Raw genomic sequence first — 24,239 nt, forward strand, 5'->3', positions numbered from 1 at the left:
TTCAGCTGATTTTGTGATCCATTATTGGTTTGCACACACACACACACACACACACACACACAAAGAAGAACAGCGACAGAGACTGAGAGAAACATATATATCCTGTTCAACTTTTACATCAATTGCTGAATAAACTCAAACATAAACCAATTTCCTTACCTGCACAGGTAGTTTCCTATGTTCAAATTAACCAAACGGCAATGTGAACATCATATTGAACTGCAACATAAAATAAAACACAACATATGAAAACAATAATTTAAAAAAGCTCAGTGAATTATACCCTGTGCATAATTAGCAAGATAAGCCGTTAGGGGGAAAGTAGTTGGACATTGTAGCGTCTCACTAATGAATTGACTGGTAATCTCTTCCTAGGTTAGATTAGACCGACGTCATTAACATCAAGTCATCACCCGGGACATGGTGCATGAAAGGACACCCGGTCCAGCCGCTAATCATCCCGTCAGTTTTCTATCAGCCAGAGACCCAACCAAATCCACTTTCATCCGTCACTCCCTCTGGAAGGTGCTGCTGGGGGCGGCTTGACGAAGCCAGCACTGCCTTTGGTCTCATCTGTCCATGTCTTTTGGTTGATGTTGTCCATCTAGGGCTTAATGGCCTGCTGTACACATCGATAACTTGGTATTTCTTTACAATTATAAAAAACACAAACACAACAAAATAATTTAAAACACTTTTTTTATTTAGACACCAGCTCTGATGAATTGCATAATAAAGAGGGAAAATAAAAACTACCGGTTTTGTATTATTGGTTATAATTTTGTTAAATATGACTGATTGTATCGGATGGGAATTCCAAAGCTGTACAACACCAAATGTTTGTTCACACCTGATAAATAAAGCCTCATTAACCAAGGCAATACAATTATTATTAAAATGTACATCTACCTCGGCCCTTACGTGAACACAAGGGTGAACGTTTGTACATTCCAGGAAGTTGTCTTAGAAAAAAAATCGTGACGTCACAACTCTCAGACATCATGACTCGCTGATCCTTACCGTCCCCGTGATATTATACAACACTTTCAATTGGTGCTGTGTTATTGTTGTCTCTAAAAATGGAGCATGCTACTCTCAAAATACTGCGCTGCCATTGCTTGTCTCCAGGCGTCACTTGTATGTGACTGCAGCACATACACTGCCAGCTCCCTTTGGAGACGTTTCACACCTTGATAAATTCCACTTGTTACACATCGTCATAAACCTAAGAACGGCTTCAAATGGATCTGTGGATTTACTGCCAAGAATACCTTTTTTTCTGAAAAACATCTGCCTGTAAACAACAGTGTGTACATTTACTAAGTGTGGAACTGAACAAAATAGTACACCGGCTGGCTGGCTAGCTTGGTGTATTAGTCCACCCCTACCACCCACGCCCCTCAATTTCAGTACATACACATTCTTAAAAAAACAAACAAAAAAAAAACAATCACTTGAAAAAAATATACAAAAAAAAAAGAAAAAGATTTGAGTCAACATGAGCAGTGTGTGTGAAAATAAAGGCATTTATCTCAATAATTACATGTGCTCTCATCTGTTATGATGAGTGGTGTCATCGAACCTGATGGTGACAAAGAATCAAACAAAAAAACCTACCATGTTGACCAACAGATGTCGAGCACCCGTATACGTATTCATATACATAATCTCCTATAGTTGGCTTCCGCTGAGGCAACTGTCACGCCAGCCGCGGCTCTTGGACCTGCGCCCGGGATGGGCCCTGCTTCCCAGGCTTCCTCTCCACGGTGGTGACGGAAGGGTTAAAGAGGAGGGCCAGGGGCCGAGGGATGGATGCAGGGAGGGAGGGAGGGAGGGGTGAGGAGGGAGGGGTAAGGAGCCCCTCCCCCCTTCAGCTGCCGGTAGGAAGGGGTTCTACATTTGCAGGCCATCTGAAGGAAGAGGAGGAGCAGGAGGGTGAGGAGGAGGAGGAGGAGGAGGCGGAGGCAGCAGTGGTGGTGGAAGGGAAAGAGCTGGAGTTCGCTCCATGGGAGCGTTTCAATTCAGGGGAAGCTGAAGTTCCACAAGCCCATTCCAAGACAACGTCTCGCTACTTCCTTGACCAAAAAAGAGTGTTTGTTATTCTAGAATCTCGGGGTTAACCAACAGCAGGGCTTAAATAATAACAGCGGTGAAAAAATCACCAAGATGGCGGCTTGGAACACATTGAAACCCTCCCACGGCTGCTCTCAGCAGGTGCAGTTCCCGCAGCCCTTCACGCTGTTGACGATCTCCTCCTGCAGCTTCTTTCGCTCCTCCTCCTTGGGGTTGATCCGCTCGGCGGGCAGCTCCTCGCCGGCCCCGGCCCCGTTGCTGCTGAGCATCTTGCTGTTCTGCGTGTTCCACAGGTCGGCGTACAGGCCACCCGGCATGGCCACCAGCGCCTGGTGGCTCCCCCGCTCCGCCACCTTACCCTGGAGGAGCAGGTTGAGGAACAATGAGGCAAATGGAGAGGAGCACGACGACGACGGCTAGCATAGGAAGGGTGGAGGTTCGTCCAGAGTGCATTTGAGAATCAAGCTCTCTCTTTCCCTCTTTCTTTCTCTCTTCCGATCTCTCTGTGTGTCATGTAAACAAACAAAACTATGGAAAGATTGATGGTCGTCTGGAGTGCATTTGAGTCTCTCTCTCTCTCTCTCTCTCTCTCTCTCTCTCTCTCTCTCTCTCTCTCTCTCTCTCTCTCTCTCTCTCTCTCTCTCTCTCTCTCTCTCTCTCTCTCTCTCTCTCTCTCTCTCTCTCTCTCTCTCTCTCTCTCTCTCTCTCTCTCTCGTAAACAAACAAAGAGAAAACACCTTAAGGCGTTAATCTAGGTTAGGAGCGAACGGGGCAGTGATGATGAATATTAGAATGCATAGCATGTGGCTGATGGCGACCGCGGAGCATCGCCGCGCTCTGCCTCCCAGAGAGCTCCCCCATCAGCTAGCCCTGCCGCCTCCCCAACAACTGTTCACTTCCCACCGCAAAACAACACACACACAAACACACACACACAGACACACAAACACAGACAGGCCTCCCTCCCACACAGTCAACATGAATAAATCTCCCCACCCCCCTCCGCCCACCCACCCACCCAGGAGCACATGCAGAGGTGTTGGCATGGGCTTGGGCCGGGCGAGTGAGTGAGTGAGCGTGCGTGCTTGTGCGAGGCAGAGAGAGAGGGAGAGAGGGAGAGAGGGAGAGAGAGAGAGGAGCACGTGACCGGCTTCTACTAGTTATTTTAATGAGCAGCACCCCCAGGCAGTCCTCGGCTGATGACACCAGCGAATGCCATGGCGACATCACAAGCAAACATGCCTTCTCGCCGCAACCCCTCTGATCCCCGCCATCTGACGCCGCAGCCACGGGCACGGAGCAAAAGAAGAAGAAGGAAAAAAAAAAAAAAAAAAAAAAAAAAAAAAGAGAAAACAAACAGAAAACACCGCCTCTCGTTCCACGGGAGGAAACCAGCACCTCTCACTTCCCTCCCGTCGCCTCCCGGCGGCCGGCGTGGAGGGCGGACGTCGGTGCGCCTGTATGGCGCCACGACGGCGTTGTCTCTAAATATCCTAGGCTGTCAATGTTGAGGTTCGTCCTCATTACGCACGGCGCTGTTACCCTACCATGTGTGTACAAAGAAAGAAAAGAAAAAACAAAAACGAGCTCAAAACGGTCCACTTGTGCCCTCGCCCTACCTGGCTGTGTTTAGCATCAGAAATCCCCCGGTTAGCCACGGCAGGAAAAACAAGGGTAAAAAAGCAAGCTTGAATGGAGACGTCCATTGAGAGACAAATTTAGCCCAGGACAAGGCCTCCCTCATGTCTGGGAAGCTGGCCCATACATGATTAGTCATGGCGACAAACAAGACTCGGGCCATCTGACAAAAACAACTCGCAAGAGTGCACTAATGAGCACTTATTGAGAAAAAAATAAAAGCGCCATACATTTGTTTCAATGCGCGCGCGTTGCTGCCCCCCTGTTGTCGGCGGTCGAGCTTTAATGAGAAGAGCTTGACGGACCACCTCACACGGACGGACGGGGGGAGGGGGGGAAGGTAGATGAAGGCGATGCGAGCGCTGGGAAAAAAAAACAGCGCTGCCTGTGAGGTCACACCGCCACCGCCGTGCACTGGGGGTCAGCCGGCGTCCGGGTCTCCACGGCGATACAATTTAATTGGGCCTGGTAATTAACACGGCACACTGTTAACACCCTGCGTGGCGGACGATCTCGTAGTTGGCTGCAGGAACCCATTTGAATGAGGGCTTTTTTTTCTGGAAAGGACCAAAATGAACCACGTTTCAACTGAGGGCCGCGGGTCAGATATAGCATGCTCGCTTTCTTACCTGACTGAGTACGATAATCTCATCAGCATCCACGATGGTGGAAAGCCTGTGGGCTATGAACATGGAGGTCCTGTCCTTCACCATCTCCTTCATTGAATTGAGAATGTTCTGCAACAACACACACACACACACACACACACACACACACACACACACACACACACACACACACACACAAGTAAACAAAGAACATTATTATTATCAGCATAGTCAAATATTCCATAGCGTCAAGGAAATATGAATAGCATTAACAAAATTGTTTTACAATTAAGGTTTCTAAAAGTAAATGCGGGTATGACATGAATGACAGTATATATATGAAACCTAATTCCAGACGGCATCAAGTTTCAGCCAATGCTAAGTCAACACAACGTGGCTCAGCAATATCTCACAAGTTTGTTTACCTGCCTTTGCATTGGGAACATTTGAAATGATGCGCATGACATTGCAGAGAAAGCCAACACCGAGGACAGCGCTGGGTATTCATAAATAACCATATATAAATATCCAAATGATATTTGATAGAAAAAAAATGATAGAAATGATAGAAATGATCAACTCATGTCTGCTACTGCCCTTTCTGGACCTACAAAAGGTGGAACTGGCTTTCCTTTTTCCTTGTTCATTGCCAATACTCCTAGAGAGACTTTCAATGTGAAAGGCGAAGTCGACCCAGCAATGGGGTAGGCAGCAGGGACAATGGAGAGACAGTGATCGCGTATGTGTGTGTGGGTGGGTGGGTGAGTGCAGGTTGTGTCCATGCGGAGATGTGACACAAAAACACAGACAATCAACCGACCTCTCTCAGCTCATATCCGACTCCTCCCACCGCTCCTAGCTCGACAAAAGGAGCGCGGCGGTCTGAGCGGAATGATTGCATAGCTACCTGGATAACCTAGTGACAGCTATTGAAGGGCACTCGCGCATGCTAAGTGTGAACATGAGCCCAGTTGATTGAGCTCGCGTGAGCTCGCGTGAGCTCGCGTGGTCGCACGGTGGCCTTGGGCATGCCGTGAGTAGGGGGGGCCTTGTCTACATGGGGGGGGGGGGGGGGATCCGTGTCAGATCGGCTCACCTCTTCTGTGATGGAATCCAAAGAGGACGTGGCCTCGTCGTACAACAGGATGGGAGGCTGCTTGAGGATGGCCCGGGCGATGGCAACCCGCTGCTTCTCCCCTCCTGGAGAAAACAAACGGACGGTCCCACAGAGGATAAACAACATCAACCACAACGTCATCAACACAGAAGCATCCGAGAGACGTGTGTTTGCGTTGCTGTGCGGTTTTCGTGCGTTTGTGTGAATGCATCCCATGGCCCAGTTTAACATTAACCAAGGCAGCCGCACACAAAAAAACATCCTCCCTGCCAGGGGCCTTGGACCGGAAGCACTCACTCAATTGTGAAGGGGAAATTGTAGTGCGGGCACATATGAATTCTGGCTGAGCTCAGACGGGCCTTTATGGCAGGCGGTCCTTTCAAAGCAACTGGTGTTCAGCAGTTATAAATACCACCAGCAGCAGCAGAGAAGGGAGCAGAGGTGAAAGCCTTGGACCACTTGCACCCCCTCCCTCCACCAAACGTTGCCCGATGCACACTCTGGCAGCATTCACACACACAGGCAGCGAAATTAATGAGTCTCTCTCTCTCTCTCTCTCTCTCTCTCTCTCTCTCTCTCTCTCTCTCTCTCTCTCTCTCTCTCTCTCTCTCTCTCTCTCTCTCTCTCTCTCTCTTCTCTCTCTCTCTCTCTCTCTCTCTCTCTCTCTCTCTCTCTCTCTCTCTCTCTCTCTCTCTCATATCATGCTGGCAGTAATTGCGCAGAGTTGAATGTTGACTTGAATGACATTTAGCATTCGGACTAAATAAGTTATGCAAGGGTTGCTATGAGCCAAATTATTAAATGGTCGTGTCTTATCAGTTCAGATTCATTAGGGGTTCATTTTCCCATCAGGCGTCACGGTGGCAGCCCACGCGTCCGAGCGAAGCTGGAGGAAAAACCCAAGGAGGGCCGCTGCCAAATCAGCTTCTGACTATCTTATTCCATTTAAGGAACATCTGTTAACCAGGCACAATAATAATTTGGTCCACTTAAATGAAAAAAAGAATTTAAAAAAATATAAAACTTTTGAAGCCGCCGCAGCCAATAGTCTAATCTAAAATGAATTAATTTTTTTTACTAATGGACACTACACATTCATAAATGTGCATTAAAATTATAGTCCTAAATATGGCGTTTTTGATTAGATGAGTCGTAGTTTTACTGAACCATTAGGGGAACATTAGCGTTGTGTCACAGACTAGGAACGTGATCTAGCTTGAGAAGAGATCTTTCCTTCTATTGAAATGTCCCCACTCTTGCCTTACATACATTTGCACACATTTCTTTGGTGCGCTGCTCCTGCTTGCGTTGTTAAATAGCCACTTTCACAATAACAAGACAATTTCCTTTTTTCGTCACATCAATTTACAGTCACATTTGTTAAAAGCGACTTGGGGGCCATGGAGGAAGCAGTGAAAATACAACTGCGTGTGTGACTGCATGCGTGTGTGACTGCATGTGTGCGTGTCTCCGAGAGCATCAAGTGTGTGGGAGCTTGTGTGTGCATGTGCGTGTGTGTGTGATGCACACTCACACGCTGGGCTCAGTTTAATAAACCCTGTCATATCCCTCCCCTCCCCACCTCCCCCTCCCTCCCTCTCCCCTCCCTCCCCCCGAGGGATCTTCACGAATACGTAGGGAGAGAAGCTTTGAGCGACCGCCATGGCGATGCAGCGTTGTCGTCAGTCGTACCCGATAGCTTGAGTCCCCTCTCGCCGACCTGCGTGTCGTAGCCGTGGGGCATCTTGAGGATGGCGTCGTGCAGGCCCGCCAGCCGCGCCACCTGGTACACGTCCTCCCGTGACGCGTTGATGTTGCCGTACAGCAGGTTGTAGTAGATGGTGTTGTGGAACAGCACGGCGTCCTGACGGCACACCAATCAAAAGAAATGAGGAATACAAATAATGTCAGACAATCGCTTCACTGTGGCGGCCGGCAGCCACGGAGCCGAAACAAACCACACAGTGGGACGGAGATTGGGGAAAACAAAGTGCCACGAGTGGTTCACCAACCATCTGTTGGGATCACGTCGTGGGCTGAGTGCGATGAACGCTTTGCCGAGTGTTGTGACTTCGGCTTTACACTGTTCTATGCTGCCTCCTAGTCGCTTATATTTTTTGGTGCCCAGCCCTTATGGGTTAACAAGACACCAGATGTACATTTGCAGTGTCAGACCTTTCATTACATTCAATGTCATTACAATTCAATAAAAAATATATTTTACAGCTCGGCCTTCAACTGAATATTCTGCCGTCCCTCAAAAGCTTGTCAAATCAAATCTGCTACAAAAAAAGATTCCCATCCCAAAGCATAACTCAAGTAGTAATCATCATAATCTCAGCCAAATTGAATCAATATAAATAAAGTTGATGCATGTAAAAGTTACTTTCCTCCTTCTATTTTATTGTAATACAACTACAGTGACATATACATTTCATATTGCGGGTGGAGACACAGCTGCCAGCAGCAAACTTCTATATTAACATATACACATCCCAACCCAAACACATAAATTAAATCTCTAGCCCCGGTTGATGCAGTAAGCCTCCTCGACATACCTGTGGCACGACCCCCAGAACCCTCCGCAGGCTGTCCAGGCTGACGTCGCGGATGTTCTGGCCCCCGATGTAGATGTTCCCCTGCTGGGGCTCGTAGAAGCGGAACAGCAGTCGCATGATGGTGCTCTTCCTGCAAGAAGAGAGACAAAACGTTGGCCTTGGTGATCGACCTGTGTAAGGGAGTGGTCTAGGATACCGGTAAGAGAGTGGACTATTGATGATAATAATAATAATAATACATTTGATTTCAGGGCGCCTTTCAAAACTCTCAAGGTCGCCTTACAGATAAGACGAGCAAATACAATTTAAAAACAGGCAAATACAGTTAAAACAAACATATTTAAAAAATAAACAATGCAACGTATTCATTAAATTTGCTGGGGAGTGGAGTTAAGTTGGACGCACCAATCGGAACAGGTGAGTTTTGATGGAGGTTTTAAAAGGTGGGGAGAGACTCTATAGTTCGGATAGATAGTGGGAGAGAGTTCCAGAGGCGTGGGGACTAGTGAGACACGAAACAACCACCACCACCACCACCACCACCACCACCACCACCACCACAACACTTGTGGGAGAACCGGCTCTCCAGGGTATCCACATCACCTACCCTGACCCGCTGCCACCGACGATGGCCACCTTCTTCCCCGCGGGCACGTCGAAGGACACGCCCGTCAGCACCTTCTGGCCGTCCATGTATTCGAAGTACACGTCCTCGAAGCGGATGGTGGCGTCCTGCGGTTCGACCGCCAGCACCGGGGCCAGATCACGCTCCTTCACAGGGGGGGAAGAGGGGTGGGTTAGGTTGGGGGAGGGGGTCACACACAGAGAAGAGGTCAGTTCACTGTTGCGATGGGATCCCTTTCACCTCTGCTGTGCATTAGCCCCTCCCCTCTGAACCGACCAGAGTGTGATGCAATGTATGTGCAAACGAAACACACACCGCATAAGATTTAAATACGCTCCCCCCCCCCCCCCCCCCAACCATTCCGCCACTCTACTCAACACCCTCCATGACAATTGTGAACAGACCATTTAAAGGGACCACGGTCCTGATTGGGAGTCATCGCTCCTTTGTTGTCGTACCTAAAAAGGATTGCTGTTTTTTTTCAGATCGCCGACGAGAGAGACGCTGACCTTGCCTGAGAGTCGCCCTGCGTCTATACTAATAGCACCATAATCACCCACTATGCCTCCCCTCCCCCACAGGCAATGAATATAGATGATAACACTTGGTTCATTTGTATAAACAGATGTTAATACCACACAACAAAATGGAAAAGAGGAGGGATGGGGGGAGGGGGGCTGGGGGGGAGAGTTGGGAAGTGCGGGAGGAAGGTGTGTGACGGTGGCAAAATCAAATAACATTTTCACAGAGCGGTTTTAATGGAGGAGGGGTGGGGTGGGTGGGTTGCATCTGCATAAAAAGGGCGAGTTGGTGGGGGGAGGGAAAGAAAGGATAAGAAGACACGAGAGAGAGAGAGAGAGAGCGAGAGAGACCGTTAAACTGTGTTCAAGCAGTAATGGGTTGCCAGGCAGTGCCATCCCACAGGGAGAGACAATGGAGAGGAGCATTAGTGATGAGTGAAAATAACTGGGCAGATTCATTTTCCTACTGTAATTACAGGCTAGGGATAGGAGTGGCATCCATATTGTTAAGCGGGCAGGCCGACATTTGCTCTTAAGTGCGCTTGTGTGACGCAAAATGCACTGTTTTGCATTGTAAAAAATGGCCTACATTTTCAGTAGTTTAGGTTTGCAGGCAAAAACATGTGTAGTATTGAAGAGATACAAATACAAGTAGATCTGTCTCTTATCTTCCCTAAAAACAAACAGAAAACTATGAGCTTGTTTATACGGGGACAACTATTCATCAGTCCCATCCCAAAGCCCTCCTTATTTCCTTTTCAAAGCAATCCAGATTGAATACTGGGGGGGCATGCTGTCGGATCCCTAAGGTAACAGCACACCGCATCGCCCCAAAAGCCTGAGCAAAACACTTTTTTTGTGGATCGCTTTCTAGCAGTGCCAAATACACCCTGAAAAAAAAAACTAAATATTGTGCCTAATTATCTACATTTACAAAAGAGACTAATAACAGGCACTGATAAAATGCAGATCCAAAATGATATTTGTACAATCAAAATTATATTAAAAAGGGAGTGCACAGCTGTAGCCAGCACACAGGGAGGACGAGATGTCCTCACTAATTTCCTTTTGCTACCATCACATAAAGGGCATCTTGCATTCCCAAATGATGAACGCAGTTTGAATATCCCTGCATTACTAACATTTCAAACTCCAACACCAAACACAGTTTCCAATAACCTACAAGCCTTCATAATCTTGATCGTGACAATGTGTTGGACGCCAGGGCTCAAGTGATATTAATTGCCAGGTGGACTAGGGAATCTCACACCCAAGACACGGCACCCGCTTCTCCCTTCCCCTCAGTCAAACCTGTACATTTTCCTCACACTCCTTAAGTGGCAGCAGTCATCTCCACAGCGCTCGCTGTCCTCATTAAGAGACCATTTAGTCACAGGCTTCATTAACACGAATGAACGAGGCGAGACGGAAAAAAGAACGTTAAGGACTCTCTGAGCGAGGGGCAAGAGCATCAGATATGCCGCTTTCAAGTTTTCTACACTCAATAGTTCTTGCGGTCCATAAACCCGAATCCTGGCCAATGAGTGAATGTATAAAAGCTTCTGGGTAAATGTTTGAAAAGCATGGCAGGTGTTTATAAAAGGGGGGCCAGGTTCAAGCTTCGGCGAGGATATTACCTTGATCTTGGGGTCGACGCTGAGCAGGGTGAACAGCGTGTGCATGTCTATGAGTGCCTGTCTGGTCTCTCGGTACACGGTGCCCAGGAAATTGAGGGGAAGCGAGAGCTGGAACAGCAGGCCGTTGACCATGACCAGGTCTCCCACCGTCATCGTACCTGACACAAAAACACCACGGATGAATCGGTGAGACCTGGGTTACAAAGAGGCAGGGAGCTCGGTTCGTGGAACTGTTCGCACGTTGGAGTTGGAGCAAATCAATAGTGACGTGCATGAGACAGGCTGAATCTAATCGGGGTACACCTCCGTTTAATGTTTTCTGCAAAGGACTCATTTACATGTCGTCCATGTTAGTTCGTTATTTCGGCAAAACAAAATACATTTACCCAAAACGCAGTACTTTGCCTTCTTTCTTCCAACCATATTTTAGCTGTAACACCATGCAAATATATTCAGGGTTTGTTTTTAAAAGCTCTCATCAATTACCATGCTACCGTGCTCCCATTTCCAAAACCTCACCTGCCATGATGCCCTTGCTTGCTAGCACCATGATGCCAGTCAGGCCCACGCTGAAGATGGCGCTCTGGCCAAAGTTGAGCAGTGCCAGCGTGCTGGTGGTCTTCAGCGACGACGACTCGTAGGTCTTCAGGTAGTTGTCGTATCGTTCTGCCTCGTACTTTTCATTGTTGAAGTACTGGGAGACGGAGGTCGAAAGATAGAGAAGAGACGGGTTTGATTGGGTAGAAGGGTAGGTAGGGAGAGATGGGGAGAGAGGGAGAGACAGATGTCAGGAGTGTGGCGAAGGTGAAATGATGGCGGGATCAAAGCTCTGCATCAAGGCAGTCTCCTTAACACAACCTGCCTCAGAGCTATATTACCGTTCTGAAACTTAACAATCCTATGAAGCTCTTGTTTAGTACTGATCTATAAAAGAAGATCCCTTGATAGCTCTGCCAGACTAAACTTTGTAAAGGAAACATTAGATTGATCTGTAATTATCGTACAGCTGGACTAGCAGTATATAACTATATACAGAAGAAAAATATTAGTGTGTGCGAGCACAAGAAAGCGTGTGTTTAATGATAACCGAATCCCTGCAAAGCCGCTTATATCCGTGTTCTTCATCTGCAGGGCTTGCATCCCTAAGTGAATGAGCATGGGCTTGCTTAAATAAATCCAAAATAGGCTTTCAATGTGGAAACGAGGCAGAAATATGTATTTATTCATAAGCAAATGTGTTAGTTTGAGTAACTTGGTACTAAAAACCAGTTAAAATGCCTCGACAGACTGAAAGAAAGTGCCCTTGCTGAAATCTCTTGGCAATAAGTGGGCGGGAACAGGGAAATTAAGTAAAAACATTGCAGCCTTGCATTTCATATAAAACAACGGGCCCTGTGACAAACAAAATACGCAAAAAAAACCTCCCAAGTTTAAGGCTAAATCCACAAAAAACGTAGCGCGACGAAGATGGCACTTAACCTTTGCCTGCTCGTTATCCAATAGCTTTTTGTTTAGCGTGTGTGATGTTGTTTCTCTTCCTCCAACTAAGTGGGCACTCGATCCTGCTGGCCAATGAGGGCAGCCGTTGAGGTTTCTGTTGTCATCTATGCACGGAAACATATGGAAGAAGTAGAGGTGTGTGTGTGTGTGTGTGTGTGTGTGTGGCTCCATCGTGCTCAGAATGTCAGCCAGGGCCTTTTGTGGAAGTGGAACGGATTTCGGAGTGGGCGGGGACCTAATTACATATGCACACTCAGTGCTCACAGTGATGCTAAATCCAGCCGCATTGACACAGATGACAAAGAATACCACAAAAACAAAACATTAAGGGAAGAGCAGGACACAAAAAAAAGCGGAATGCGGCAGAGGAAATAACGTGGCTACCAAAATATATCCAGGAACCACTAAAGGGATGAAAAGCTCAGGCAGGGATGGGGATAGGGAAGGGTTCTGTGCACAACCGGGCTGCATGGAACATGGCTTGACAAAAAAAGACAAGGAGGATCCCACTCAGAAGGTGTGTGTGTCACCATCTCGCACAGCACGTCCCATGGAACGACTCCGGATCAGCAGGTACCTCCAGTCAAAATTTAAAAATCTCCACACGGTCAAATTTGACACAGAGTGTCGAACTAGAAGCACAATCAAGAAATTGAATAAATGCTGATGACAATAACACCCGATAATAAGGCCAAAGACCAGGTAGAAAACGGCCTTCATTTGAATAATAAACACAGCAGAAGTAGGGATTTTCTCAAGGAGTGAGACGGTGGGAGAAGAAAAACAAAGAAGGGGCTTTTTTTAATCAAATTAATTAAAAGACAAATTTTGCCAGTGGGTAATCACAGCACTATCGGAGAGCGAATCTGCGTGTAAATATTTGTTCACATCATTGTGCCGTGGCTTATATGTTGAGAGGACAAAAAAACACTAGGGTGAGACAAAAAAAGAAGGGGTGACGAAACAGGGGTGAGAAAGAAGAGGGGCTTATAGGAGGGGGGATGGTAGTTTAAGGCAGGGTGATAATGAAAAGACTTTGCCATTGCGTTTCATTGCATAATGTGACTGCACATGTGACTGCAAAGGTTCCTTTGCAATGCCTTATACATCCACTAGATGCCAAACGCATATGTCATGTTTCTTATCAATTTGAAACAACAGATTACATATGCGTTCTTTCAGGTTGCCCATTGACCCAGTGGTGTGATAGAGTTAAACCCATAAGAGTCCGATTCTACGGTCACCCCATGATATGAACGCATCCTATCAAAAAGGGCTACATGAGCCAACCTTGACGCATACGATTGCTTCGGCATAAAATCAACCACAATACCTACTTTAAAATAACCACAGCTCCCCGAATGTGTCTCAAAACATCCGAACAATAGGATTCCCTGCGAGTGCCACCCAGCACTTGGCAGGGAAATGTAACAGAAGCAAAAATACACCCAGATGCATCCAAATTGGCCTCAATGGTAATGGTGCATAGATGTGCTGGCTGTGCGCATTTCTTCCTTAAACGTCAGTGATGGAGGGGTGTGCTCGCTCGGGGGGGGGGGGGAGCTGTTCTCACCTTGACAGTCTCGTAGTTGAGCAGAGAGTCGATGGCGGCGTTGCCTGCCTCGTTGTCTGCCTTGTTCATCTCTATCCGGAAGCGGGTCCTGGGAACAGAGACGGTGGGGGCTGTTAACAACACACCCCATCCATAGCATCCACAACCGAGACCCCAGAGGAGGTCCCTTGATGTGCAATTAAGACAGAGCAACGATGCAGTGGCGGGGGAAGAATGGGTGGGGGGTAAACAATGGGTCGAGAACGCCGTGATGGCCGGCGCAAATCTAACAAGCAGGGAAAAAGCATGTGGTGCGACAGCAGAACAATTGCCGGTGAGTCAGCGAGGAGAAAGGACGCTGTTTTACCTCCATTGAGTGACCAGAATGGTGAAGGCCGCGTACGTCGATAAGGTGCCCACCGCCACGGCCGCAAAGTGCCCGCCGCACTTGTAATACTGTGTGGGGGGGAGAGAGAGAGAGAGAGAGAGAGAGAGAGAGAGAGAGAGAGAGAGAGAGAGAGAGAGAGAGAGAGAGAGAGAGAGAGAGAGAGAGAGAGAGAGAGAGAGAGAGAGAGAGAGAGAGAGAGAGAGAGAGAGAGAGAGAGATGACACACAGCGTCTGAGGGAAAATTTGAATACGGCTCACTAATATCTGCCGACGTACTCTTTTTGGCCATTCTACTATGAAATTGATTGTTACAAATGGAGGGGAAAATACAAAAACTAATCGTGCTAATGCTTTAGCCATTAGGGCAATGGAGTCTGCCCTCATTACAGACGAGCTGACATTAGGGGCCCCGAGTGGGATAATAGCACGGAGCCATAAAGGGGCCATTCTTTGGTGCCCGCCAAGGATGGGGGGGGGGGACATTCACCACAGGAAGACATTAGGGACACGGAAAAGACCCTACAAAGCTGTGGGATTCATCACTGGATCTAATGGGCTCCGTGTCCCTACGAAAGAAGGTACTCTGGGATTTGAATTTGCTCAAGAACAAAAACGCTGCCTTGGTTCCATGACTCATTTCCAGGCCATCAGCTGTTGAGGGAGGGGGGGGAGGGGGAATAATAATGTTAAGGTGATAAAACGTCATGGGCCGTCACGGGAGATAAACTACAGCGTAATGTCCTCTTATTTCACTGTCCTACGAGAATGACCGCCAGCCACTAATTGCCGCCGTCCGTGTTTCATACTAGGTACAGCGACAACACGCGGTTGGCTTCCTCCATAGAACTGAACCCCACCAGGAGGCCATAGCCCTGTAACGCCACGGCCTCCTGACCCATCGACCGCCGTGCAGCCGCGCCCTCTCACCAGGATGGTGCTGACCAGGCCCATCTCGAAGATGGTGGGGCCCAGGTTGAACACCAGGGCGCTGAGCACGAAGGAGATGCCCCGTGTGCCGCGGTCGATGGCCTTGGAGAGCGCGCCCGTCTGGCGGCTGAGGTGGAAGCCCAGGTCTAGGTTGTGCAGGTGCAGGAAGACATTCTTGGCGATGCGGCGGATGGAGCTCTGGGCCACCTTGCCGAACACGGCGTTCCGCAGCTCGTTGAAGAGGGAGGCACAGGCCCGCGAGGCGCCGTCTGCGAGGGACAAGAGAGAGAGAGAGAGAGAGAGAGAGAGAGAAAGAAATTGAGGGGAGATGGTCGGAGACACGAGTGGGTTTGGAGAGGAGGACGTGTGCTCCTCGAATAGCCAGAATCCGACGTCGATTCTGGCCGGAAATTCTGACCAGGGCAACAGAGATTTATAAAGGACGCGGTGGTGGGGCAGTGACCACCAGGGTCGTACCTAAGATGGTACATTATCAGGCAGGCCAGGGGATGGATAGGGAGCAATAGATTGAATGCTTGCACAAAAGAAGAAGGCAGGACCGTCTTAGCCGGTGTGCAAACCTTTCTATGCAGCAGCAGCCCCAGCCCCCCACCCCCCTTTAGGCTCTCTAATTACAGAGCAGGATGCCGACTGAAGTCTCACTACTGGTGGGAGGCAGGGCAGCGCTCTGCAGACAGGGGGAGGGTGGGGGGGAGGGTGGGAGGAAGGAAGGGTGTGCCTGCGTGTGTGTGTTTGGTGAGGAGGGGGATGCATGTGTGAGCAGAATACCAGAAGAGGGGGAGGAGGTTTTTAATAAGTGTACCGGGGAAAAGAAATTATTTGTCCGTGAACAAGCTCGAATTTCTCCACCGCCTGGGCTGATGCAGCGCTGTCGATAGTGGGGAGGGGTTTGCCGAAAACATTTTTTTAGATTTTGCGTTGGTCGTTTGTTTTCTTTGTAGAGCATTTTTGTGGAGCGTGAGGTTCCAATTAAAAATAATAGCAAGCTCCTGCATTAGCCCATGCTAAATTAAGCATCCAATAATACAACGCAACCCACTATTCCATTCTGCCAGATCCTCCCGTAACATCATACACGTGGATCGCATGTATGACTTGCGCGTTGCTCGATTTAACAGACTGTGAACACTCTAGAACTGCCTGCAGAAACCAAAGGCGGGGGCAATAAAGGCTTGGCTCTGCTCGGTCTTCATGGGCTGTAATGTGGCGTTAAACGGGAATACTCGTTTAATGAACGCGTCTCCGTGTGACAAGGTGGAATGAACAGTGAACACAGAGCAACCTTTTCAGCCGAATTTCACTGGCTCGCTGCAGCAAGCATCTCAAATTGGGAACAGGGAATCTAATTTCCATTGTCCACGAGAAAAAGCCTTTCATTCTTGCTCTTATTCTAATGCTCCCCAGTCTGCAGTTGTGTTCCTGTGCCCCAATTATTCCACAGACAGCATTAGTGTGCAGCACCTAAGTGGGCTTATTAAAATAAGTGGCTACAGGGGTAAGTGCAGAGTACATCCAATCTGATCTCACACCAGGCCAGAGTGACTTGTGCCGAGTGCTCGGTTGACGCTATTCATTTGATTTTTCCTTTTTCCCCCCACATCACAGCCTCAGCAGGATTCCTCTAATCAGGAAAGGGACTCTCGGATTCGCCTTGCGAACGACCCTTGACCCGCGTTGTTTAACAACGTCCACTTGGACGAGGGAGTGAGAGAAACCGTGAAGTGCCAAACAGAAATAATTATAAATCCTTGTTAAAAGCCTCTTGCTGTTGATGACCAATTACACTTTCTGATGCTATTTACAAAACAACTGTGTCCAGGGTTTTTACAAAGGCCAACAAGACTTCCTGCTATTCTGGACACTTTCTGTTCCGTCATTCGTGGGAGCACACAGCTGAGGTTAAAAACACGCACACACACACACACACACACACACACACACACACACACACACACACACACACACTAAAGTTATCGGGAGACGCGAGGGAACCATGTGGATTAACTGGAAGAGAACTCCACCAGACGAGGACGACCATAAAGTAAATAATAGGACGGAAAAGTGCAGGTTGCGCAGCTCCATCGATATGAATGTGTTGGGAAAGGTCAGCCCGGAGATAATAGGCGGTCCCATAGTCCCCTCTGATGAGCCCGGCACCTGGCAGCAGCTGAAGAAAAGAAAAAAGCATAAAAACAAGTCTGGGACTCACAGCCAATCAGCACCGCCGTTGCCATGGTAGCCACAGTGCTTGGCGCGTCACTCAGGTTCAGCATGTGTCCCGACATCTGGTTGAGTTCGTCCACCGCATACTTAAACATGAACGGCACCGTCACATTAGTCATCTGCAGGAGAGGAGAGGGAGGGAAGAAGAGCAGAATTCAGGGGAGAAAAAGAGAGAGAGAGCTGACAACAAGAGAGGGGGAAGCCTTTTCATAGCCCAGAGCATTTAGGCATACCGTGTCTGTGTGTGTGAGATCCTGTTTTGCTCTTAAGACTGGGTATAATTTGACAATCTATGTCAGGCCCATTATTCATGCAAACAAAACGCAATAAATAAAAAGAAAAGAAGAATCTTTCGCAGTCGGCTGCCAATGACTTCAAGGGTCCTCTGGCCAATGAAAATCAATTGGAATATACATATACGATTGAACACGCAAAATGTACACACATGCATGTACATCTGTGTGTGGTGTGCGTGTGTGTGTGTGTGTGCGTGTGTGCCTCAGTTGGCTGCGCTGGCGCTCTGGTGGTGGCTGATGCATGCCACTAATGGAATTGAGATGGTTATTAGGTCTAATTAAAAGCACAGGGACAGCTGTGTGACTCAGGCTGGGTGAACCGCAGCACATTAGGCCAGCGAAAAAACACGGCAGGGATCTGCACTTATATTTGGAGCACATTTGATGCGAAACCTTTCAATCCCATAACACCATGGGGTGTGCAATATATATATATATATATATATATATATATATATATATATATATATATATATATATATATATATATATATATATATTATATGTGCATATGTATGTTTTCTCTACATTCATTAAGCAGCAGAGTAGTGCCGCCACTGGTTACTAGCTCCACCGCAATAAGCCGTGCAATTTAATTTATTATTTTGAGCACCCCAAATGCTTTTATTATGAACATCGTTAACATGTATATTTTAGGTGGCCCCTACTGCATTCCTCTCACTTGTTGTGTTCATTGAATGGATATGTTAGAATAATACTGACAGTCCAATAGAAGTATAATAATTAAAAAATTATAATAATTTTAATTAACCAAGAAAACTCCTTCAAGAGGTCGACTGATAGTGGATCTTTAGTGGCCGACATAGTAATGTGTTTTGAGAGGGAAAGCAGATGGCTGATTAATCGGTCGATATCCACCCCCTCCCACCCCAAAGAAACAGTATAACCCACACGATAGAATGACTACAAATGCACTGGAGACTGTATATGCGCCAACAGTTCTCTCACATGCTAATTCCTGTTATGTTAAGATTGCTATACCATTGTATGAGAGCATTTCTGTTGGAACACACACACACACAAAGAAAAACCACAGGGGAAACACTGTATATTATACGAGATTCCTCATGTTCCATCCATCTTCCCAGTTGTGTGATACCTTTTCCTTACACAAGGAAAACACAAAAAATAAAGAAAAATAAACTTCACAAAAGAAAGTGACACAAAATGGCCACTTGTCTATATAGTATGGCTTTGCAGCCCTGGGGGGGGGGGGGGGGGGGGGGGAAGTGACACAGAGTCCCACCTAATAGCGCACCATTTACACCACAGACTCCAGGGTTAGCTCTGTATACCCTTCAGCATTATGCCTGGACAATAGAAGTACTCTGAGTCCCTTGGGGAGCACCACAATGTCAGCCACTTTGCTGCCAAGACAACAGCACATGACACATAAATAGCCCGAGCACCATTATCACGGACCCAAACACGGCCTCAATGCCGCTGATGCGAACCCTGCGCCGCGGAAGATGACGTGGTTGTTAGCTCATCCATTTACATCCAACGGCAGCGCGCCGGTGCGACGCCGTGTCAATCTGCACCTGGAGACATGACATCTCATGTAGGGATCCAGTCAATTTCTCACGTAGGGCCTTTGGGGGCCATAGGGAATTAGCCTCTGTTTACAATGTGAAACTCAGCCATCACTCAGACCAGCGGGAAGACCAGAGAGCCCCCTTCATTCCCCAGGGCAAAAGGGGCCGTGTTCCAGACCAACTCAAAACACGGGGATCATTATTATCAGTGGTGTGAAATGAAAATGTCACTGGTAATGTGAAGTGCAGAGGGGTGATGCATTGTAACAGCGTAATTATTCAGCTGGTTTAACAATCGTCTCGACACAGCTGGTGGTTTAGGTGGATACTGACAAACTGGCAGAAATCTAGGCTAGCTCCAACCAAGCAGGAAACGAGAAGAAGAAGATTGGTTTTCGTCTGTGTGTGTGTTCTTTCCCCCTTTTGTACACACTAGAGGGAGCCATGCTGTGTGGCAGCAGGATATACTTATTTGGGAGCCGAGATTCCCTGATTGGTTTTCCAGGGTGTAAATTAGGGACCACCAACAAAGAGAGGAAATGGGGCACGATGCATACTGATTGATGTTTGCAATCAATTATTTTTTTTCCTAAAGAATAGGTCATTAAGAAGTTATACTGTTTTGATTATTGAAGAACAGAGGAAAATGACACTGTATAATTGTGTTGAAAGGCTAATAGATACACAACGCCATGTGTATAGACCTAGTTGTTGCGCGCACACACACACACACCTTGATCTGTATATCATCACATGGATAGTAATCTGAATTTTAACATTTGAGATGATTTTAACACTGCATAATGATAGGCATTCGGATAAGTTTGCAAAGAAGCCTCTGCAAAAACAGGTGGAAGTTTAAGAGGGAAACACCACGACGATGATAAGGATCCTTATATCCAGAGCAAAATGTTGTCGATTATATAAAAAGGTCAAAGGAAGGTCCTGCATGCATATCAACTAATCAATTAGTATTTTGGCACATCATGAAGGCATTTAAGTACTTAATTAATTCAGTACCTGTAACTATCTCCCCATTTTCAATGATTTATCACCTAGGCATTTTCTCAAAAGTATGTTGCCGATTTTTAGTATGGTTTTGAGAGAAGCATCTTTCTAGCATTCACACAATGCTCTCAGGATCAGTGACTACCAGGATTTAAATGTTAACTGGCCATTCTTCATTCAACCTTCAACAACTGAAGAATATTATTAGCATAGATGCAGGTCTTGTGTAACACGACAAGTAAATAACAAGTAAATAAATGGCTAACAATGTAGGCCAAGTTAATTAAATAGGAAGCTATCATCATCATTCGATTATATATTGAAAGGTAGATATAAAAGATATAATGAGAATGAATCAGCTTTGCTTGCAGTGTTAAACGATATCACCAGACAAGGAAATCAATGGGTGGTTAACAGCCATTAAAATCCAAGTATTGCTTTCACTCTTACCTTTGCTCCAGCAAGGAGCCCAAGAGAGAGGACCACTCTGGCCCGGAGGTCTGGTCGGTCCTTGGGCCACACGTAGGACAGCATTGCAGATAGGATCTGGGTAGAGTTGACCTCCTTCAGCTGTTGAGAAGAAACATGAAAAGACGAAACTTCCGTGAGAAAACAACACAAACTTGCGTAACACACAAACCATACATAATCCAACAACGTTCAAGTTGGATAGGTAAAAATACCAAAACCAACTTGACTTTCAAACCAATGGGGCTTTGCCAATATCGGCAGCTACGTTTACACTTTGCATTGCCGTGGAGATTGACGGTAGGCCAGGCCGGGCAGGCCTGCTGGACACACACACGAAACATCAAATGTCAATCAGGCTCCCATGGGGGCCCCCAGGAGCAGCGGCAGAAGCCCAGTATCCAGGTGGACCCGGGGCCCCAGCCTGACACCGTGCGTCCCAGGGGACCCGGGGACTGTCATCACGGCTGGGGTTGGGAGCCCGCCCGTGCCAACGTGGCTGTTTGCTCACGCTCCACCACACAGCTGCCACTGGGACCGTCCATAGGCCAGGGAACATGTGGTAATTCCTCTAATCCAGTCAATATGGCGGCGCTATGGTTTTGACGCTATCACCGCGGCAACCCCCCCCCCCCCCCCATAAGCAAATGAAAGGGAAATTTGTGCCCAACACCTGCCTTTAATAAGAATGAATCTGGCAGCAACTGTCACAGGTGAAAAGGTTGGGAATTAACTTGAAACAGTTGGATGCACTTCTGAAGGTCAGTCGAGCGCAACATCTAATTCAAAACCTGAGTCTAAAAGATGTTTTTCAATTGGTAGCCACGATGAATAGACTGAGCAGCGCACATTTTAACATTTTCACAACCACATAAGAAGAACTCAAATCCCTAAAGCAAAGAAAGAGTATGAGTAAAATAGTCTGCCTGACAAAATCGTATATTTCCCTTTGCTATCATGTACAGGACGATGGAAAGTTAAGCCCAAATAACATCAAATATAGTTAACTGAATCACACAAAATCAAGTGTGAATGATTGATAATGAAAATCACAATAATGATAATAACATCAGCAATGGCAGTTCCAATAACCAAAAAAACAACAAGCAATAAGCTGAATACATTGCCAACTCACCACATTTTTGGGATCCGCATTTAGACGGCCACCTGCACTTCCATGCCAACATGTTCTCGTGTGGTTGACCTGCAAATGCTGTGGAAAAAAGAATAACATTATGAAATGCCTTAGCCTATAATACACTACCAGAAAACGTGTGTGTGAGCTGTTAATACAATATTAATTTGAGTAACCTAATCCACCAATGAGGGCAATACACAATTATATGCCATATTTAAAATGATTATACACTGTGAAATGACAATAGGCTAGCCAGTGCTTTTGGCTAGTATACAGATCTGCATTTTCACCTTGACTTGAATGTTAACTGTAGGTTGAAGTGGTGTTCAGAGAGTTCCTGTTTCAACTTAAAATGATTGCTAGTAAGGTCTGTTGTTTCCCTTCTTTTTATTCAATATGTTATGTAACGGTGCTAGTGGAGGTACTTGACGCATTGTGGTGGAGCCCACAGTCTACTCACGCATCATGTGCATGAATCCAACAGAGGCAGGCTGACAACAACAACAACAAAGAAACGATTGCCCGCCCCTCACTTTATTTGAATCCATTATGAAAATAAAACAGGAGAGATGGGTGAGGGTGGCAGGTTTCTACATTGTATATTCACAGCTCTGTGGATGACCTCATGCGCTTCATGAGGTCACATTTAAAAAAGACCAGCCAGCGAGTTTACTTTTAACATCTCCTGAAGAACAACAGTAGCCTTCATCACTGTATTATTATTTTAAAAAGGAGAGCTGTGATCCTGTTAGATAAACATGTTGACAAGCCTCCATGAAAACCCATAGCATGCCATACTCACTTTGGCTGCTTCCAATATCTGCCGACTGTTTTCGCTCCTGCCGACGTGCCATGATGCTGTTCTGAGATTTGAAGGTGAATTTAACTGAAAAGATTAAGTGAAGAAACGATTAGTACACAGTCATTTTAATTGTATTGCAATATATTTTCCGGAGGTAGGCGATACAAAAATGCGTAAGTCCAAATAAAATAAAAGTCGTAAATATGATCACCCTGTGCTCAGAATATGTATCGGTAGTGTGGTTATCATTGGTATACAACGGCTACATTTGTTAGGGCAGACTGGATATATAATTACTGAATTGTAAGATAATCACTTCTGTAGATCAACAAACACATACCTTGGTTATGGGAGGAGGTCAGTAATAACACAAAATCTCTCACTGAGAATGAATAAAGACGGACACATTCCAGCTGTGATGGTCTAGTTTATTCATCTTGTCAATAGAGAAAGAGGGTTGCCTAAACTAGAACACGGCGCCTACTGCCTACATAGATGGTGGCTACAGTACAACTTTAAATGAAGGCAGATAAGAAAAGGCCAGGAGGGACATTGGAGGATCATGGTTTTTTGAAGAGATTTGTGAAGACTAGGGCATTTCATATGTGTGTTCATTCTGTTCGTATAGGAGAGCTTTTGGGAACCTTGCTATATGCAGCTACTTATTAACTAACATCTTTGTACGTTTTACTGTAAGTGGAATGGCTGTTGCGGCTGCAGCATGGCTGATTGCCCAATCCAAATGTTTCACTTTGTGTGAAAATAAAGTGAATCCTGAATCTTGAGTCCTATTTCACGTTCAAGACACCAGAAAGGTGTAATAAAAAAAAAAAACAGACGCATCATGATGAGTCAAAACAAAACTAAATGCGACGACAATTATGACGTGCAGGGGGTGGGAGGACCCTTGTTAACCCAATGATAATAAGGGGACAGTGGCCTTATCTAATGTGACCATAGGACATGCGATAACGTTTTTTAAGTATTGAGGCCCTTTAACCCAAGGCTAAAACATTAGCATTGGTGTAATAGGTGGATAGATACATCTTCAACAAAGTTGGCCATAACACTCAACGAATGGCATCTTCCAAATAAAGATCCTTCCCTTCCTATATTAACAAAGTTTACTTTAGGAGTTCACTATAAAAGATATCGGCTACAGGGCGGCCTAACAAGTGTTTTATGTAGTCAACGTTATCCAAGGTTACATGATAGCCACTGATCTTGGAACATGAAAAACCACATATCCCATGACGTACTAGCTTATATTCCTGAAAGAAAGTGAATTTAGTTAGGACGTATGCATTGTGACAGACCGACATAAGTTAGATATGTGTCCTTGCGGTGACTGTCTCTAAAAGTAGTGTCCTTTTCCCAAAGCCACAGGCGTCACCTTACCAGATATGTTCTCTGATGTTTAGGATCCAATCTGCTGGGTTTCTCACTTTTGTTCCACGCGTGATACGAACTCGTTTGGCGAAACAGAACAGCTAATCTCCGTCTTTGGTAATAAAATCCACATTTCAGCGAGACCAACATCGGCGCCATGTTGCCTGGTTATGACGCAATACACTCGTCACCAA

At 46.5% G+C, this 24,239-nt stretch overlaps 1 protein-coding gene across 1 annotated transcript; it reads right to left on the minus strand.

Annotated features, from left to right (window-relative positions):
• Positions 1 to 691: 691 nt before the first annotated feature.
• abcb7 (ATP-binding cassette, sub-family B (MDR/TAP), member 7) lies at positions 692 to 24,204 on the minus strand (the record flags this gene model as incomplete). Its single annotated transcript, XM_079745509.1, has 16 exons — positions 692 to 2,432; positions 4,341 to 4,448; positions 5,416 to 5,519; positions 7,129 to 7,300; positions 7,995 to 8,124; positions 8,602 to 8,765; positions 10,778 to 10,935; positions 11,297 to 11,471; positions 13,851 to 13,938; positions 14,197 to 14,285; positions 15,145 to 15,413; positions 17,375 to 17,507; positions 20,699 to 20,818; positions 21,852 to 21,929; positions 22,657 to 22,740; positions 24,055 to 24,204. 16 exons carry the CDS (start codon positions 24,202 to 24,204, stop codon positions 2,208 to 2,210), a joined length of 2,247 nt encoding a protein of 748 aa, XP_079601635.1. The 3' UTR covers positions 692 to 2,207.
• Positions 24,205 to 24,239: the final 35 nt, after the last annotated feature.

The sequence above is a fragment of the Pollachius pollachius genome (genome assembly GCF_949987615.1).
Source record: "Pollachius pollachius genome assembly, chromosome: 10".
In the NCBI taxonomy this organism is placed as follows: domain Eukaryota; kingdom Metazoa; phylum Chordata; class Actinopteri; order Gadiformes; family Gadidae; genus Pollachius; species Pollachius pollachius.